This window comes from Atractosteus spatula, chromosome 25, assembly GCF_055471065.1.
Source record: "Atractosteus spatula isolate fAtrSpa1 chromosome 25, fAtrSpa1.hap1, whole genome shotgun sequence".
NCBI lineage: Eukaryota > Metazoa > Chordata > Actinopteri > Semionotiformes > Lepisosteidae > Atractosteus > Atractosteus spatula.
The window spans coordinates 5,806,984-5,826,458 of record NC_142730.1 but is presented as its reverse complement, the minus strand read 5'-3'; the positions used below and the strand labels follow the sequence as shown (position 1 = coordinate 5,826,458).

At 56.9% G+C, this 19,475-nt stretch overlaps 3 protein-coding genes across 5 annotated transcripts; all 3 read right to left on the bottom strand.

Moving 5' to 3' along the window:
• Nucleotides 1-563: 563 nt before the first annotated feature.
• pygo2 (pygopus homolog 2 (Drosophila)) lies at nt 564-6,480 on the bottom strand. 2 transcript variants are annotated; one of them, XM_088905553.1, is made up of 4 exons: nt 6,210-6,480; nt 5,578-5,864; nt 4,703-4,752; nt 564-3,557 (listed from the first exon to the last, which is right to left on the bottom strand). In XM_088905553.1, exons 2-4 carry the CDS (start codon nt 5,630-5,632, stop codon nt 1,899-1,901), a joined length of 1,764 nt encoding a protein of 587 aa, XP_088761679.1. In that variant the 5' UTR covers nt 5,633-5,864; nt 6,210-6,480; the 3' UTR covers nt 564-1,898. The 2 variants fall into 2 exon arrangements, with proteins under 2 accessions (XP_088761679.1, XP_088761680.1); XM_088905554.1 differs by having other exon boundaries at nt 5,578-6,480.
• Nucleotides 6,481-7,339: 859 nt separating this feature from the next.
• flad1 (flavin adenine dinucleotide synthetase 1) lies at nt 7,340-16,350 on the bottom strand. Of its 2 annotated transcripts, XM_088905027.1 has the most exons (8): nt 16,279-16,350; nt 14,952-15,250; nt 13,276-14,035; nt 13,036-13,183; nt 10,400-10,498; nt 9,808-9,997; nt 9,072-9,145; nt 7,340-8,664 (listed from the first exon to the last, which is right to left on the bottom strand). In XM_088905027.1, the coding sequence occupies exons 2-8, from the start codon at nt 15,120-15,122 to the stop codon at nt 8,529-8,531; spliced, it is 1,578 nt and encodes a 525-aa protein (XP_088761153.1). In that variant the 5' UTR covers nt 15,123-15,250; nt 16,279-16,350; the 3' UTR covers nt 7,340-8,528. The 2 variants fall into 2 exon arrangements, with proteins under 2 accessions (XP_088761153.1, XP_088761154.1); XM_088905028.1 differs by lacking the exon at nt 9,072-9,145.
• A 411-nt stretch (nt 16,351-16,761) lies between these two features.
• cks1b (CDC28 protein kinase regulatory subunit 1B) lies at nt 16,762-19,258 on the bottom strand. The gene is made up of 3 exons (XM_088905639.1): nt 18,752-19,258; nt 17,815-17,942; nt 16,762-17,221 (listed from the first exon to the last, which is right to left on the bottom strand). Exons 1-3 carry the CDS (start codon nt 18,808-18,810, stop codon nt 17,172-17,174), a joined length of 237 nt encoding a protein of 78 aa, XP_088761765.1. The 5' UTR covers nt 18,811-19,258; the 3' UTR covers nt 16,762-17,171.
• Between the last annotated feature and the right edge of the window lie 217 nt (nt 19,259-19,475).

Here is a 19,475-nt window from a genome sequence, read left to right as displayed (position 1 = left end):
CAGGCTGAGCTCTGCAAAGCATCTTAATTAAACTATTAATTGACTCAATCACGTCACCCAGCCTTGTGCTGAAACGAAGTCAAGTCCCTGGATCCGCGGAGCCCTGTGCTGGACACTCTGGGAACCGATCGGGAATGGAGCTCCAGGGATATTTCCTATTTCCGTACAGTGGTTGGGGATTTTACCCTTCTCTCTTCCTGTAACTCAGGGGCGCCCTCTGATTTCTGGTCCGACCTGAGCAGCCAATTAAGCAATTAACATCACTACTCTATTAGACGAAGGATTTTTCTAATAGAGAAAAAGTTTTTTTGGGGGGTTTAAAGTCGATTACACAAAATCAGACCCTTACCTTTCAAAGACCTTCAAGTCTGGTGAGAAGAATTAACGATGATGCTGTTGATTAAACAATTAGAGTAAATACACCAGTGAGATCTCCTGGGACATACACCAGGAGCCACGGGCCTGCAGGACTGGACTGGGAGACCATGCTGTAACTGCAGGTTGTCTCGGATAGAGGCGTCGGACGACGTTAACTCACGACCCAATGAAGACGAGTCCCAGGGTTGAGTACAAAATGAGTTGCTCCCTCTTTACTTGGTTTTAACAGTACCTTTATATACAAGCTCCCTCTGGGTAACTCCAGAGAGCGACAGTAAGAAAGCTTTTACCTCTTTAATACAGGAGTAGATCAGTACAAAATAGAAACGGTTATAAGCCGAGGTCAGACAGGCAAGGCCGAGGTCAGAGGTCAGAAAGACCATAGAGTCCATAACACCACCTTCCATTCTATTTCAGCTTCCCAATGGGAATGTTACTCCCAAGGATTTTACACTAGGAAAAAGCATGGAATGATAACTGAGGAATGGTCGGTATTCCCTTGTAAAATATGTTATAACTTGGGAGTTCCCAGTCCTGGCCCTTGATGAACCACAATCTCTCCAGCGATCTCTGGACTGTAGGGTTACAGTGTGACCCGGCCCAGACTGGACCAGTGATCTCTGGACTGTAGGGTTACAGTATGACCCGGCCCAGACTGGACCAGTGATCTCTGGACTGTAGGGTTACAGTGTGACCCAGACTGGACTAGCGATCTCTGGACTGTAGGGTTACAGTGTGACCCGGCCCAGATGGAGAGCCATGTATCTTATTTGATCCCATCTAATTGAATGTAGATACTGCTAGAGGCACTGCTGTCTCTCTCCTCTCACACAGTCCCCTGAGTGGACAGTAGATGAGGTCTGTAGTGCTGGGATAGTGGGTGGAGTTGGGTGGATCCTCTGGGGTTCAGGGCTTGGCGGAGTCTGGCTCTGGTGCAGCTGTGCTTCACTTCCAAGTCCTGCCTGATCTCTCTGCATGCCGGTCACTCAGTCAGCACGTCTGTCCCTCAGTGGGTCAGTCAAAGGGTCAGCGTGTGTGTCCCTCTGCAGGTCAGAGGGTCAGTGTCCATTCCTCAGCTGGTCAGAGGGTCAGCGTGCCTGTCTGTCAGCCGGTCAGCCAGAGGGTCAGTGTGTCCATTCCTCAGGCGGTCAGTGTGTCCATTCCTCAGGCGGTCAGCGTGCCCATCCCTCAGCTGGTCAGCCAGAGGGTCAGCGTGCCCGTCCCTCAGCCGGTAAGCCAGAGGGTCAGTGTTTCCATTCCTCAGCCGGTCAGTCAGAGGGTCAGTGTGTCCATTCCTCAGGCAGTCGGTCAGAGGGTCAGTGTGTCCATTCCTCAGGCAGTCGGTCAGAGGGTCAGTGTGTCCACTCCTCAGGCGGTCAGCATGCCTGTCCCTCAGCCAGCCAGCCGGAGGGTCAGTGTGTCCATTCCTCAGGCGGCCGCTCAGAGGGTCAGTGTGTCCATTCCTCAGGCGGTCAGCGTGCCCGTCCCTCAGCCGGCCAGCCGGAGGCTCAGCGTGCCCTCTAGCCGTCGTTGGCGGCCACCAGCTGGCCCATGCCCTCGCGGATGTAGACGGACTGGATCTCCTTGGTCTTGAGGCAGAAGTCGCAGGCCCAGACGGCGGCGCTCTCGCGGGTCAGCAGCCCGTAGGCGGTCTCCGTCATGCCCGTGCAGTCCCGGTGGAACCACTTCTGGCACGAGGCCTCGCACAGGATGGCGTCCTGGTCGTCGTTGACCTCCGACAGGCAGAACCCGCAGGGGAACACCAGGCCGCCTGCCCCCTTCTGCGCAGTGGGGCCGCTCCCCGCTGCGGCCGAGGGGAGGGGGGGCCCCGCAGGGGGCGGCAGGGGGGACCCCGAGACGGGCTGAGCTGAGCCCGAGCCGGCGCTGCCGCCCGGCCCCCCCCCGGCGCTGCTGGCCCCCCCCGCCGGCGCCCCGCCCACGCCCCCCGCGCCGCTGTTCTGCTGGCCATAGGGGGTGCTGGCGGGGGCGCCGGGCGCGGCGCTGGGGGGCGGCGCGGGCTGGGGGGGGTTGGGGGGCGGGTTGGCGGACGCGGGGGCCGGGGGCGGCGGCGGAGGTGGGTGCTGCCCCCCGTTGACGGGGCCCGGGGGCGAGGGGTTGGGGGTGGGGGTGGGGGCGGCTTGGGAGGGGGCTGGCGCGGGGGGGGCCGGGCCGGGGTTGGGGGTGGGGGTCGGCTGCATGTCGGGGTGGCCCGGGAAGCCCCCCCCAGCCCCGGCCGGCGGAGGCGGGGGTCCGGGGGGCGCCTGGTTAGGGGGTGCGCTCAGGCCGGGCTGGGGTGGGGGGGGCGGCTGTGGCTGCTGTTGGGGGGGCGGCTGCTGCTGCTGCCCTCCTGCCCCGGGGAAGCTCTTGCCCTCCTCGCCCCCGGGGGGGCTGGGGCCGGGGTAAGGGCTGTCGTGGGGGGGGAACTGCCCCGGAGGCATCCCAGGGAGGCCCCCCATCCCAGCCCCGCCAACGCCCCCCCCCATACTGGACATGCCGGGCATGCTGGGAATGCTGTTCATGCCGCTGGGCAGACCCCCCATGGGTCCCAGCGGGCCGTGGGGCGGCCGGGGGCCCCCGCCGCTGGGCAGGGGGGGGCTGTTAAAATGGTGACCCCCTTGCCCCGGGGGCTGCTGGGGTGGGACCCCAAATCTGGGGTGGGGTGCTCCCCCTGCTCCCCCGAGCGCCCCCGGAGACAGCATGGGGTTGAAGCCGGGGCCGTGGTGCATGGGCCCCGGGGGGCTGAAGCTGGGGGGGATGTTAAACTGCGGCCCCCCCGGCGGGAACCCCCCGCCTCCGCCCCCCCCTGCCCCTCCTCCCGGGCCTGGACCCCCGAACCCGGGGAGACCCCCAAACCCCATCTGGTGGTGCCCTCCCCCAGCGCCCCCCGCTCCTGGGGGGCCGAAGGGGGGCCTGCGCGTGGGCTGGCCGCTCCCCCCCGCTCCTGCCGCCCCCCCTCCGAGGAACGGCATCCCCCCCATTCTCATGGGCCCCCCCGGGCCCCCGTACCCCCCGCCAGGGCTGGGAAGGAAGGGCCCGCCAGCCGAGCCGGGGCCCCCAGGGGGTCCCCCAGCGCGAGCCGGGGGCCCAAAGTCATCGTCGAAGGGGTTGGAGGCCACCAGGTGATCGACCATGGGGGTCGGAGGGGGGGCGAATTCTGAGAGGTGGGAGAACGCAGCTCCCTGTGATGGAGGAGAGAGAGAGGAGGAGGGATAGGAGGGGGAGAGGAGAGAGAGAGATGGGAGAGGAGGGGGGGAGAGAGGAGAGAGGAAGTTAAATCCATGCTGCTGCTCGTAAAGGACAGACTCCCCAGCCCACTAGTGCCCCAGAGTGACCTGAGGCTGAGATGCAAGAGGACACGTCTCTGGGACCCCTGAATCCACAGCCACACCCCACCAGAACCGATGATGTCACCCCCATCCAGACCAGCCCCCCGGCAGCCTGACGGCCCTGGATATTACTGAGGACAGCAGCTCGCTCTGATTCAGGGGTGCAGTCTCCCACTGAGGGCTGCTGGTGTCTGATTCAGGGGTGCAGTCTCCCACTGAGGGCTGCTGCTGTCTGATTCAGGGGTGCAGTCTCCCACTGAGGGCTGCTGCTGTCTGATTCAGGGGTGCAGTCTCCCACTGAGGGCTGCTGCTGTCTGATTCAGGGGTGCAGTCTCTCACTGAGGGCTGCTGTCTGATTCAGGGCTGCAGTCTCACACTGAGGGCTGCTGCTGTCTGATTCAGGGGTGCAGTCTCACACTGAGGGCTGCTGCTGTCTGATTCAGGGGTGCAGTCTCACACTGAGGGCTGCTGCTGTCTGATTCAGGGGTGCAGTCTCTCACTGAGGGCTGCTGTCTGATTCAGGGCTGCAGTCTCCCACTGAGGGCTGCTGCTGTCTGATTCAGGGGTGCAGTCTCCCACTGAGGGCTGCTGCTGTCTGATTCAGGGGTGTAGTCTCCCACTGAGGGCTGCTGCTGTCTGATTCAGGGGTGCAGTCTCACACTGAGGGCTGCTGCTGTCTGATTCAGGGGTGCAGTCTCACACTGAGGGCTGCTGCTGTCTGATTCAGGGGTGCAGTCTCACACTGAGGGCTGCTGCTGTCTGATTCAGGGGTGCAGTCTCCCACTGAGGGCTGCTGCTGTCTGATTCAGGGGTGCAGTCTCACACTGAGGGCTGCTGCTGTCTGATTCAGGGGTGCAGTCTCTCACTGAGGGCTGCTGTCTGATTCAGGGGTGCAGGACTGGACTCTCAGCTGCAGGTCTGACATACAGGGCCAACAGCCTGAGGAAGACACTGATCAGCACTGCTGACTGACAGGTGGAGACACAAGTGCTGCTTACCTGAGCACTGGATTTCCTCTTCTTCTTCTCTGGGCTCTTCATCTGTAGACCTGTACAGAAAACAGACACAGGCCCATCACAGACCACTTCACATCTGGAGCTCTGATGATGATACAGAGGAGCTGGACTGAGTGTCTGTACAGTTACTCTCCAGCTCTGATGATGATGAAGGAGTGTTCATGTGAAGATACAGAGGAGCTGGACTGAGTGTCTGTACAGTGACTCTCCAGCTCTGATGATGATGAAGGAGTGTTCATGTGAAGATACAGAGGAGCTGGACTGAGTGTCTGTACACTTACTCTGCAGCTCTGATGATGATGAAGGAGTGATCATGTGAAGATACAGAGGAGCTGGACTGAGTGTCTTTACAGTTACTCTACAGCTCTGATGATGATGAAGGAGTGTTCATGTGAAGATACAGAGGAGCTGGACTGAGTGTCTTTACAGTTACTCTACAGCTCTGATGATGATGAAGGAGTGATCATGTGAAGATACAGAGGAGCTGGACTGAGTGTCTTTACAGTGACTCTCCAGCTCTGATGATGATGAAGGAGTGTTAGTGTGAAGATACAGAGGAGCTGGACTGAGTGTCTGTACAGTGACTCTCCAGCTCTGATGATGATGAAGGAGTGTTCATGTGAAGATACAGAGGAGCTGGACTGAGTGTCTGTACAGTTACTCTACAGCTCTGATGATGATGATGAAGGAGTGATCATGTGAAGATACAGATGAGTGTCTTTACAGTTATCCAACAGATAAAAAATGGATTACCTGTTTCCCACCCTTCCTGTCGACAGACGGACAGACACACACACAGACAGATATAATTAGTTAATTGGTTTTCCCGTTGTTTGATTGGCTCTCGGAACTCGTACCTTTGCTTCTCTTGCTGTGACTCTGTGCCTGCAGCTTCCCCGGGTCGGCCGCCATTAATAGCACCTGCGGCGAGCCGGCATGTCCCCGACTCCACAGAAAATACAGTCCCTCTCGTCCCTCCGGGTGCGGACACAGGCGGGGTGGCCGGTCGGGCTAAACGAGGCTTCTCTCCGCCCGGAGACCCGCCGATCTCCCCCCTACTCAGTGGGACCGCAGTTCCCAGCCCCTGCCCGGGTACAGTTCTTCCAGTCTGGGTGCGAGTTCCCGAAGTGCCCAGGTGAGGTTTCTGAAAGGACCCGCGTCCAGGGAAATTAAATGTTTAGAGCTCCGGGTGCATATCTTTTGTTTATGAGCAAAAAAATGAGCCAGAGGGCAATTCTGCGGTCTGCTTTTAATTAGTCCACGGGTAGGTTGAAAAACAAAATACCGCACGCTGGAGTAAAAATTAAAAATTCATGGTAAAAAAAAAAGAGGGACGTTTTCCAATCCAGCACGACAAACTCAATTAACTCGTGGGGAGGAGGAGGGTATTTAAACGCAGCGACTGATCTTCTCCGTCGGCCGACACCGCCTCCACCCGAGGACGACCGCGGCCGCTTTCTGTCGCGATCGTGCGCGGAGAGCGAATTACCTCGACATCAAGAAAAGGAGCCACCGGCCTCCATCAGGCTGGGAGGATGGGCCGCCGGGACAAAGAGGGGCGCTCGGCGCTGCCTCGCACCCGGAAGACAGCACCTCCGCGGGGCAGGAGGGTGGACTCGGCCACAGAGCCACGAATCCAGCGGGCCAGAGAGCATACTCCATTTCCAGCTTCCAAAGCAGGGGTTTTCTATTGGCTTCAATTGTAACACGAACTAAGGCTTGATTATATTTTTTACTTTTTAAAGAGTTGTTTTTTTTATTTTTACTTTTTACGGGTTTATTGGTCTTACTGCGAATCCCCTGCTTTATTTAACCTAATGGAACATTCCAGGATGATCCAATTCAAGAATAAATGGAGGGGGAGCAGCTTTCATTTCTTCCAAAAAGAGAATGGCGGCTAAAACCTTTTTTTTAACTAGAAATGAGAGACCATTAACGTTAAAATAGAGCCCGACCAATTCTAACAAAGCGTCGATCCTTCTCCGTGGAAATGTATTTGCATTCCACCCTAATTTCCCTAGACGTCGTTTGAACTGGTCTCCCCGGCTGCACGCATGTGCAGTAAGGCTGCAGTCGTATTGGATTCTGGGATTTGTAGTCTTCTTGACCGAGGCCAATTGCATCGTTGCCGTTTTCCAAGTTACAGCTAGACGCCAAGAGAAGGCTTCCAAGATCTAATTAGACTCTAATAAGGCTTCCAATATTCTAATTAGAATATCAGCCATGATAATGAGCTGCTCCTTAATTAGTCGTTTTGGTGCTGCTGTTAGATTTAAATTAAGCATGCTGCATATATAATATATTTTTAACAGACTGGCATATAAATACACAATATGGGACTAGAGAGCGGGAGACTAGCAGAACCCATCAGATAAGAAACGGAGACCTTTCAAAGAGTGCAGATCCCTCTTCTGTCTCTCCTGGCCCTCTACTGAGCTTCTTCTGTCTCCTCCCCCAGAAACACATCCACAGCCAGAACGATCCTTAAACTACGTTCGACCCCACCCCTCGCCACTCAAATCTCACCGTTCCTACACAGCTCCCTGCCTTCCACCTCTCTCCCGGAGTTCTCCTCCCGGATTTCTGTCAGTCTCAGTAACAAAACAAAAATTCCAAATGCCAGTGAACCCGAGGTGCACGGCGCGCCGCGGTCCTGTCTGTGACCACTTTATTCGCCCGAGAGAGAGAACAGCAGGTGCCACGCGGAGCGGAATATGCACATGAAAAAAACACCAACATAAAATCGCAAACTGTTTACATAGATCAACGAGGCCTCTGAAAACTAAGATGAACTGCACATCAGTATAAACAGTAGTTCAAGTCGGTAGAGAAGGCTCCAGAGAAATACTGTTTCTTTTTTTCTCTTTTCAGCCTGGAATGAACCTTTACTTGTTCCTTTGCAGTAAATACAGTATGTCTATATCCATCCATTAGCAGAAAGTTGAGAGTTCTGATGAGGTCACAGTGACTCAGAGCCTGTTCTGTATCCCACTCGAGATGAATCCCAGATTCCCAACCCAGGAGTTATCCCGTAACCTCACAATTTCCATCCAAGATAGATCCTGGAGCCTGTCAGAATTCCCACCTGAAATTAATCCCCGAACCTGTCCCGATTCCCACTTGAAATTAATCCCCGAACCTGTCCCGATTCCCACTTGAAATTAATCCCAGAAGCTGTCCTGATTCCCATTGGGACTAATCCTGGAGCCTGTCCTGATTCCCACTTGAGATTAATCCCGGAGCCTGTCCTAGACACACCTGGCTCACCCCTGGCTGAGTTCTAGCAGGCAGAATTCAGGACAGTCTTGAATCAGGTTGTTTCCGCTGAATTACATCATTCCGTTGCTTCAGGAATGAGGGTGTTCACGCCAGAGACTGGTCATCCTCTCCCACCCCTGGTCCTTAACGAGACCCTCATTCAGAAAACAACTGAAAACACGCTCTCGCATCTCCCTTTAAAACAGATTTTTAAAAACAACTCAATTTTAATTAGGCCCTTAATTGAAGCAGTGAGCTGGTTAATTAAACCATTTTAATTGTGTTCAGTATTTCCAGAGTGGGAAATATCAGCTTGTGTGTAAGATTCCCATCTGGACGGTTTTTTTCATCCTTGTGAAATGAATCGTTCTCAGCACCTCGCTCATGCTCTTAACCCATCAGGCCTCCCTTCCTTTCCTCACTTGTCTCTTGTCCCTCCCTCTCCCTCTCTCAATCTTTCATTCACTCCTTCTCTTTCCTCTCCCCCCGTCTCCAGGCTGCCCATGTGTGGCCCCCAGTCTCTGCCTGTGCTCGTCGCCCGGTGATGATGTCACTTCCTGGAGTTGCGCTCATCCTCCTCGTTCTCCAGCTGGTAGGCGGGCCGGTGCCTGACCACGCCCCTCTCGTCGACGAATCGCAGCGCTGGGTTCCTGGTGGTGTTGTCCATGCTACCCAGAGAGGTGTAGCTGAGAGGAAAAGTGAGAAGGAGACTGGTTGATGGCGTACCGACACCGCACCGAGGCAGAGAGAGAATCAAAGAGAGGGATGTACAGAGGGGCGCCACGGTGCACTGGGTCCCTGGGTTCAATTCCTGGGCTGCTGTCTGTGTGGAGTTTGCATGTTCTCCCCCATGTTCGTGTGGGTTTCCTCCCACAGATCAAAGACATGCTGGTGGGTTAACAGGCTTCTGGGAAAACTGGCCCTGGTGTGAGTGTGTTTCTGCGTCTGTGTGTAGTGTCCCGTCCAGGGTGTGTCCTGCCCCATGCCTGTCCCCGGCTCCCCCGTCACCCTGTATTGGATCGAGCAGTGGGGAGGTGGATGGATGTAGGAAAGGATGAGAGAGACCAGAGACAGAGACAGCAGGTACTCTTACCCCTTATCGTACAGGATGCAGTAGGGCACGTACAGGGTGCGCAGGAACTCCCAGATATCGTGGTAGCTCCAGTCCTGAGAGACAGAACACACGCTCTCATCCTGAGTGTGAATCACCTTGCACACCTGGACTGAGCCCCCCGACAGTGGGAGGTGTGGTGGTAGGTGCTTGTCTTAATAATCATCATCATCATCATCATCTTTACACTTATATAGCACCTTTCTGGACACTGCACTTCTGAGCTTTACAGGTAATGGGGTCCCCTCCACCACCACCAGTGTGTGGCCCCACCTGGATGATGCACCAGTACTCTCCCCACACACCAGCTCTCAATGGGGGAGGAGAGCAGAGTGATGAAGCCAGTTCAGAGATGGAGATAATCAGGAGGAAAGGCCAGGGGGGAATCTGGCCAGGACACTGGGGTAACACCCCTACTCTTTTCGAGAAACGACCTGGGAGTCTCCCATCCTGGTACTGGCCAGGCTCACTCCTGCTGAGCCACGGGATTTAGGTCCTTAGATCTTATATTTAGATCTAGACAGAAATAAGGCAGTTGTGCAGGTCTCCCCTCAACACTTCTGCAGGCAGGGACACCTCTGTGTACCCACTTTACTGCTGCAGTGTCTGTGCCTGCTTCATTCCCAGCTGTGCTACACTGTCCTTTACTGATCATCGACGTTTTATTTTGCACCGAATAACTAATATTTGCTCTCCGAGGTGCAGTTCCGGGGCTCACCAGCAGGGGGTTCACGCGCATGTAGTGTGGCCAGCCGGGGTCAGTGGGGCACAGCGGGGTCAGGGTTCGCGAGTAGGGGTCCGTGCGCCGCGTTCCCATCAGGACAGCCTGCAGCTCCGGGTGCTGCTCCTGGACGTCGATGAGGGCCTGCCGGATATTCCCTTCCACCGTGTACACCTCCAGGTCATACCTGCGGGATCGAACCCCTCGTCATCACTCTAATCCGGGGCCCGGGGGGGTAGGGGGGGCCCGGATTCCCTTCTCAGGCACATGCTTTATTTTGCAGTTATTGCCTGTCCTCTTCCTACTGCTCATTCAGTAGTAATGCTTCAGGCCCACTGGCCATCCTCTTCTTTAAAGAGTTATGTGTGTTAAGTTACATGTGTAGGGTCCCCTGCTACAGACAGGGGCGCACACTGCAATGCCGCCTGTCGCCACACGGGGGAGAGAGAGACGCTGCACACTGGAGACTGACGATCCCAGTGCGACCACAAGCAGGAGACCAAGAGCCAGAGCACCGCAGCACAAGCAAGGAGGGCTATTTCTTCCAACACCTCTGTGGCCCTGTCTACCATCGACCTGGGCGACTCACCTCTTGATGGTGTCCTTCAGGAAACGCTCCATCTCAGGAAAGGGAGACACAATGCGTATATACAGCGCCTTGACCCTGTCCTCAGCCTGAGGGAACTTCCTGCGAGACAGAGGGACAGGCCGCCAGAGGCAGAACCTCAGGATTCATTCACATATAGAGGCTAGTGACAAGACACAGAATCTCACAGCCACACAATCACTCCTTCTCTCTTCTCTTGTCTCTCTCTCTGCCTGTCTCACCCCCCCAGAGCAGCCCTGTTTCTCTCTCTGCCTGTCTCACCCCCTCAGAGCAGCCCTGTTTCTCTCTCTGCCTGTCTCACCCCCTCAGAGCAGCCCTGTTTCTCTCTCTGCCTGTCTCACCCCCCCAGAGCAGCCCTGTTTCTCTCTCTGCCTGTCTCACCCCCCCAGAGCAGCCCTGTCTCTCTCTCTGCCTGTCTCACCCCCCCAGAGCAGCCCTGTCTCTCTCTCTGCCTGTCTCACCCCCCCAGAGCAGCCCTGTCTCTCTCTGCCTGTCTCACCCCCCCAGAGCAGCCCTGTCTCTCTCTCTGCCTGTCTCACCCCCTCAGAGCAGCCCTGTCTCTCTCTCTGCCTGTCTCACCCCCCCAGAGCAGCCCTGTCTCTCTCTCTGCCTGTCTCACCCCCCCAGAGCAGCCCTGTTTCTCTCTCTGCCTGTCTCACCCCCCCAGAGCAGCCCTGTCTCTCTCTCTGCCTGTCTCACCCCCCCAGAGCAGCCCTGTCTCTCTCTCTGCCTGTCTCACCCCCCCAGAGCAGCCCTGTTTCTCTCTCTGCCTGTCTCACCCCCCCAGAGCAGCCGTTTCTCTCTCTGCCTTTCTCACCCCATTATAGCAGCCCTGTCTCTCTCTCTGCCTGTCTCACCCCCTCAGAGCAGCCCTGTCTCTCTCTCTGCCTTTCTCACCCCCCCAGAGCAGCCCTGTCTCTCTCTCTGCCTTTCTCACCCCCCCAGAGCAGCCCTGTTTCTCTCTCTGCCTGTCTCACCCCCCCAGAGCAGCCCTGTTTCTCTCTCTGCCTTTCTCACCCCATTATAGCAGCCCTGTCTCTCTCTCTGCCTGTCTCACCCCCCCAGAGCAGCCCTGTCTCTCTCTCTGCCTGTCTCACCCCCCCAGAGCAGCCCTGTCTCTCTCTCTGCCTGCCTCACCCCCTCATAGCAGCCCTGTCTCTCTCTCTGCCTGTCTCACCCCCCCCAGAGCAGCCCTGTCTCTCTCTCTGCCTGCCTCACCCCCTCATAGCAGCCCTGTCTCTCTCTCTGCCTGTCTCACCCCCCCAGAGCAGCCCTGTCTCTCTCTCTGCCTGTCTCACCCCCCCAGAGCAGCCCTGTTTCTCTCTCTGCCTTTCTCACCCCATTATAGCAGCCCTGTCTCTCTCTCTGCCTGTCTCACCCCCTCAGAGCAGCCCTGTCTCTCTCTCTGCCTGTCTCACCCCCCCAGAGCAGCCCTGTTTCTCTCTCTGCCTTTCTCACCCCATTATAGCAGCCCTGTCTCTCTCTCTGCCTGTCTCACCCCCTCAGAGCAGCCCTGTCTCTCTCTCTGCCTGTCTCACCCCCCCAGAGCAGCCCTGTCTCTCTCTCTGCCTGTCTCACCCCCCCAGAGCAGCCCTGTCTCTCTCTCTGCCTGTCTCACCCCCCCAGAGCAGCCCTGTTTCTCTCTCTGCCTTTCTCACCCCATTATAGCAGCCCTGTCTCTCTCTCTGCCTGTCTCACCCCCTCAGAGCAGCCCTGTCTCTCTCTCTGCCTGTCTCACCCCCCCAGAGCAGCCCTGTTTCTCTCTCTGCCTTTCTCACCCCATTATAGCAGCCCTGTCTCTCTCTCTGCCTGTCTCACCCCCTCAGAGCAGCCCTGTCTCTCTCTCTGCCTTTCTCACCCCCCCAGAGCAGCCCTGTTTCTCTCTCTGCCTGTCTCACCCCCTCAGAGCAGCCCTGTCTCTCTCTCTGCCTTTCTCACCCCCCCAGAGCAGCCCTGTCTCTCTCTCTGCCTTTCTCACCCCCCCAGAGCAGCCCTGTCTCTCTCTCTGCCTGTCTCACCCCCCCAGAGCAGCCCTGTCTCTCTCTCTGCCTGTCTCACCCCCTCAGAGCAGCCCTGTCTCTCTCTCTGCCTGTCTCACCCCCTCAGAGCAGCCCTGTCTCTCTCTCTGCCTGTCTCACCCCCTCAGAGCAGCCCTGTTTCTCTCTCTGCCTTTCTCACCCCATTATAGCAGCCCTGTCTCTCTCTCTGCCTGTCTCACCCCCTCAGAGCAGCCCTGTCTCTCTCTCTGCCTGTCTCACCCCCCCAGAGCAGCCCTGTCTCTCTCTCTGCCTGTCTCACCCCCCCAGAGCAGCCCTGTTTCTCTCTCTGCCTTTCTCACCCCATTATAGCAGCCCTGTCTCTCTCTCTGCCTGTCTCACCCCCTCAGAGCAGCCCTGTCTCTCTCTCTGCCTGTCTCACCCCCCCAGAGCAGCCCTGTCTCTCTCTCTGCCTGTCTCACCCCCCCAGAGCAGCCCTGTTTCTCTCTCTGCCTTTCTCACCCCATTATAGCAGCCCTGTCTCTCTCTCTGCCTGTCTCACCCCCTCAGAGCAGCCCTGTCTCTCTCTCTGCCTTTCTCACCCCCCCAGAGCAGCCCTGTCTCTCTCTCTGCCTGTCTCACCTCCTCAGTACAGCGTAGTACAGGTGCAGCAGGGCTGTACAGTCTTTGCCCCCGTTGAAGCCCACGCAGATCTGGCTGGGGGGGTACTGCTCCAGCGCCGTCTCGATGGTCTGCACGGCCGACGCCACCTTCAGGCCCAGGGCGGTACCTGCGGGGCAGAGGTCACAGGTCACAGGTCACAGGTCAGAAGTCCCACCCCCCCGCCTGTGGCGCCCCAGACCCGGCCCGCCTCTCACTCACCGGACCGCGCCAGCCGGTACACCTCCTGCGTCGCCACGGCGACGGGCTCGGCCACCAGCGGCACCACGCAGCCGGGGGGCAGGGCGTCCAGCAGGTGGCGCCGCGCCTCCTCCACACTCTCGGCGCTGTCCGAGTCCAGGGTGAGCCGCACGCGGTGGTAGTTGCTGAGCCAGTCCGGGTACGAGCCCAGCCCCACGCGCCGGCCGAACCGGGCCTGGGCGCGGGCCAGCGCGGGCGCCAGCGCCGCCTCGTCGGCGTCCACGAACAGCTCCCGCAGGTGGAAGTGGGTGCCGGGGCTGGCGAAGAGGTGCCGCAGCCCCTCGAAGGCCGTCTCCAGCAGGGAGGGCACCCCGGGGAAGATGTAGACGTTGTGGGCGCTGACCAGCGGGAAGCGCAGCTGCCGCCCGGTCGCGGGATCGGCGCCGTAGTGCAGCCGCGCCGACGCCGGCACCAGCGCCAGCTTCATGGGGGCGCTCCCGGGCTCGGACACGCCGAAGAAGCCCTGCACCAGCCGGGCCAGCTCCGGGTGGGGGCGCAGGGGCTCCCCGAAGGCCTGCGCCACGGCCGCGAAGGTGACGTCGTCGTGGGTGGGGCCGATGCCGCCGGACGTCAGCAGGAAGGTGTGGCGGGGGGCCATGGCCGCGATCTCGGCCGCGATCTCCCCCACGTCGTCCGGGACCACCGCCACGCGGCGCACGCTCACGCCACTCGCGCGCAGGCCCCGGCACAGGAACCAGGAGTTCGTGTCCTGGGTGTGACCCTGGAGACAGAGGGCAGGCTCGGTGACCGCAGCCTGGACACAGACACTGGACACAGACAGACCAGGCTGTCCGGAGAGGACAGGCTCAGTGACCGCAGCCTGGACACAGACAGACCAGGCTGTCCGGAGAGGACAGGCTCAGTGACCGCAGCCTGGACACAGACACCGGACACAGACAGACCAGGCTGTCCGGAGAGGACAGGCTCGGTGACCGCAGCCTGGACACAGACACTGGACACAGACAGACCAGGCTGTCCGGAGAGGACAGGCTCGGTGACCGCAGCCTGGACACAGACACCGGACACAGACAGACCAGGCTGTCCAGAGAGGACAGTCTCGGTGACCGCAGCCTGGACACAGACACTGGACACAGACAGACCAGGCTGTCCGGAGAGGACACGCTCAGTGACCACAGCCTGGACACAGACAGACCAGGCTGTCCGGAGAGGACAGGCTGAGTGACCACAGCCTGGACACAGACAGACCAGGCTGTCCGGAGAGGACAGGCTGAGTGACCACAGCCTGGACACAGACAGACCAGGCTGTCCAGAGAGGACAGGCTGAGTGACCACAGCCTGGACACAGACAGACCAGGCTGTCCAGAGAGGACAGGCTCGGTGACCCCAGCAAGACTGTAACTTATCGGTCATGTTAATAGAGCTCAGTGAATTTGTTATAAAAACTTGATATACTTGATTCAGTCAGCCCTGGGCTAGAGCTAGGGATAGCTTTCCCACTACACTACATCCTTTAACACCATTTCTGCAATACTTCCATGTCTTTGAAGAGGGTTTTAATGTTGATTGAGTTTCATCTTCATGAAGGACAGAAGGAGAGACACTAAAAGGAGGAGAAGGACACAGGCTGGGAGAGCCAACACCAACAAGAGCAACAGAAGCCAGAGCGACCCACCGACCTTGAGGATCTCGTCCCCGATGATGATGATGCCGGCGGTGACGGCGCCCCCCTGTGGCTCGGAGGCCTCACTGCTGGCGCTGTGGCCGGACTGCGCCATGGCGGTCAGCTGGGAGCCCAGTCTCCTCACTCGGTCGGCCGCTCTGGACACTCTGGACGCGGAGGCCCACATCCAGGACAGGCAGCGGGGGAAGAAGGGGGGGGTCCCGGAGGAGGCTGCCTGTCAGGGCCGACGACAGCAGGCCGGACACTCCATCACGCTGAGAGCCAGCTGGCCTCGTCAGGGCAGGAAAGGGCTTCCTGTCACAAAGAGCCGAGCAGGAGCTTGAGTCAGGACCAGCGCTAAACCTTTTATCGAAGCCCGTTAAAAGCAGCCTCTCACTCGCGATACTGGCTCAGAGGCCCGTCACACAGCCGGGTGTCCTACTGGAGCGATCCGAATAGAGCGCCTTGCTCAAGAGCACAGCCGCTGTGCCCAGGGATGTGAACCCGCAACCTCGGGCTTTCGAGCCCAGAGCCCCCGCTCGCTCCTCCAGAGCTCAGTGGCTGCAGCGGCACACTGCCCTGTGAAACCTACAGGAAGAGCAGTCTGACTCGAAACTGGTCCCAGCAGCAGGGGGAGGCGGCCTGCCTGCCCCTGCCCCGCGCTCAGTAACTCGCATTGACACCCCCCAGGCGTCTGAATGATTCCAGACGGAGGCGATCTCCAGCGCTGCGCCAGAGACGCCCTCAGCTCTTGAGCCGGACACGCTGGAGGTCGGGATATCCGGCGAGCGGCGGAAACTCCCCACGCGTGCTCGGCGGTGAAGGGGTCTGTCCCCCCGACGCCCCCCGGTGCGGAAGCGATCCCCACATTACCCGGCCTGCGACCACACTGTGCCGCCTCTGTCCGACACCAGCTCTGGCTGGGGAAGCCGGTGGGATCGCCCCGCCTCCGGTCCCGGGTCCGAGCCGGTGGGGGGGTCCAACACACTGATACCATTCACTGTGCCCGGCTGGGCCAGTAACATGTTATGGAAACCTATTAGTTCCGTGGACGGAAATTAAGCTGTCTACTAATCGTGCTTTGTTCGGCCTTATTTTTTAATTTCCAGATGTAATATTTATAATATTCTTCTCTCTTTCGGTTGCCAGTGTAGGGGGCTTTAGCCTGCTCACCTCAACCCCTGTCCCTATCCCCCAGCGTTGACCACTGCATGGTTAAGGTTTTAGCCTTTACAATTCACATGTCGCTCGAACTTTGAAGCCTTTCTCTTTTATTACAAGAATAAAAAAAACCCTTAATGAAATACCACTCTATATACAGCGAAAGTCCAAGCCAAACTTACCCGTTTGCAGGTTTTACCGGCTTCGGGCAAACCGGGAAGCTCGGTACTGACCAATTACGGCTCAGCTGAGTTATACTGCCAACCAATCGTATGCCGAAGTAGGCGGGACTAAAACTTGACGGCACATTCATCCAGCAAGTTTGTCTGAGAGGCCGCGCTTCGGCGTGTTACAATCAAATCGGTCCCCCCTCCCGTCACCTACAGCGTTCCGAAGAGAAAGACCTGTAAATTCATAAATTCAGAATTTGCGCAATGGCGGCTGTCTAAAAAAAAAAGTGATCTCCACAAACTAAAATCAGACACAATATACCAATCCACTGCAATTAAAGCTTTTATTTCAGACATCAGCAACAGCCCCGATTACAAGTGTGTGGCAGAAAGCCGTTTCCTAAAGACCAGAGTACAATCAATTAAAAATAAAACGCTGTAGTAAAAAGTTTTTAAAAACTAAAAAGATTTTAAAACTTTTTTTTGGCTGACCAACTTGTGAAATATTTACTTCTGGATGGAACTGAACACAAGCACCTAACCCCACGTCAGTCTGTGAGGCCCGGCCCGGAGCTTTTCAACACGTCCCAGCAGGGTCCCGTCCTCCCTGGACCTGGCCAGTCACCGCCCCGATCGGAGCGACAGGAGCTGGGCTGGGCTGGGCTGATGGCTCTCGCATGGAGCCAAGTCAGCGCCAGTGCTGATCCAGATGGGGCTGGGCGGCACCGGACAGCACACGGGGCCCATGGCGTCATGGGTCTGGTACACACACAGGGCCCACGGTGTCATGGGTCCGGAGGGCAGGAAGAGGGAACAGAGAGGCTTGAAAGCCCAAACACACTTGGCACTGACCCTCTCTGTCACTCCCAACTCCTCTCCCTCATCCCGCCATCACACTGGGGCTGTCAGGAGCTCTTCTGGGGCAGCTTCCTCCGGAAGAGCAGGATGTGGGGCTCTGTGGAGAGAGAGAGGAACAGTGAGCCTGTCTCTCAATAATAACAATACAGTGTGTGATCTCCTGTCCCAGCCTGAGGAACAGACAGTGAGCCTGTCTCTCAATAATAATAATACAGTGTGTGATCTCCTGTCCCAGCCTGAGGAACAGACAGTGAGCCTGTCTCTCAATAATAATAATACAGTGTGTGATCTCCTGTCCCAGCCTGAGGAACAGACAGTGAGCCTGTCTCTCAATAATAATAATACAGTGTGTGATCTCCTGTCCCAGCCTGAGGAACAGACAGTGAGCCTGTCACTCAATAATAATAATACAGTGTGTGAGTGTCTCTCAATAACGTTCTATGTGTTGTATGTAAATGTTCAATAATATTTGTACTGTAAATGTCAGTCTCTGCTTTGGCAACTCTCTAACTCCTTGGTCATGCCAATAAAGCTCGCTGAACTTGTGAGACCGAAGTGAGGACAGGACAGCACCAAGAAATGTTTTCTCCCCTCTCAGTCTGTTTGTCAATCTCTCACTCCTAGTCTCTCTTCAGGCCTGACAGCGGCTGCCAGGGGGAGGGGGTCTGCCCCGGTTCTGCTGGTACTGACCCGGCTCGTGGATCATATAGTGCACCCAGCCCTGGCTCTGCTGAACGCCCAGGTTGCGCCACTCCGTCTCGGACATCAGGTGGGTCTTGGGCACCAGGCGGGCGATCTCCCTGGGCAGCATGACGTGCCTGCAGAGACACAACGAGCGCATGGCCTCACTGACGGAGCCCGAACCCCCAGGAAAGAGAGGAGCGGGCGCAGACGCTCGGATTCACGAGCGGACACAGCGGAGGAGCCGGACACCTTCGGCACACAGAGGGCGGGGGAACACGACCCAGCTCTCCCAAAACCCAGGCGGGTCGGCGACGACATCGGCGAGACACATGGAAGCCACAGGGAAGAGCCTTTAACACCAGCAACAGAAGGCGCTGCTCTACACAAAGGGCAGTGGGAGTGTGGAACAGGCTGCACAGCCATGTAATTGAAGCCAATACCAATTCTTTCCAGGAAACTATTTGAGATCCTGGGATCAATTCGCTTCTAACACCCAAACGGGCCAGGTGTCTCCTTGTGTAACAATATAAAATTATTATAATACAGCGCTTTCCTGGACACTCCACTCAAAGCGCTTTACAGGTAATGGGACTCCCCTCCACCACCACCAGTGTGCAGCCCCACCTGGATGATGCACCAGTCTGCTCCCCACACGCCAGCTCTCATTTGGGAGGAGAGCAGAGGGACGAGAAGGTGAGAAGACAGGTGCTTGTACCTGTTCTCCCACACGCGGCAGGTTCAGACAGAACCGAGCCTCAGCTCGGGGCGCGGACACCCCTGCTGCTCCTACAAATACACCAGCTGACGGCCGGATTCACAGGAACACCGTTACCGAAGAGTAAGAGGAAACGTGGAGCAGAAATGACATGCAAGGGCCTATTTTGACACCAAACCGTAATGATTCAGATAGCACAGACACGAGGAGGAGGAGGAGGAACCTCACCTGTATTCGTACTGCTCGTCGTCATACTTGTCCGAGTAATAAATCTGTTTATGGGCCATTGTAGGTGCAGCAACACAATGGCGGTTGTTCGCATAGGCTAGGAGATAAATGCAGGCCTACGAAAACAGAGCTGTTGGAAGAGCCGTTAGCTCACACGGGATGAGTACTAAAAATGACTCCCCCGTCAGACTAGATACTACACTCACCCCATAAAATGGTACTCATAATAATATTTCAATGATTAAATAAACACTTTTTCGAAGCGTAAATTTCCTGTCAGTGTAACGCCGTTTAAACAACAAGCACCGTATTTGTATATTCAGCAATGTTAAGACCTCTTTCAAATAATAAAAATATTCGCTCCAGCAATATTAATTATTGAGTTTTTCATTTATGTTTTTATCTTATCTGTTTCTGTCTATATTTTAACACTTTTTTTATTGCATCTGTATCCATACATTCGAGACGCTGAAAAAATCTCTCCCTCGCCCGCCCTCCACAGTTCAAACAAACCGCACGGCTCCTCATTGGACCACGACTTACCGCGTCCCTGTCATGTGATCTACGTATTTATCTTTTGATTGGTTAATAAACAAGAAGACGATGACAAAACGGATATTTTATCACGTGATCTCCCCTGCGCGTATCTATTAAAGCGCAACGAGACCTCCGTCATGTGACTGTCATTGTTGTTTTTGATTGGCTAATCTAATAAAACCTTCCT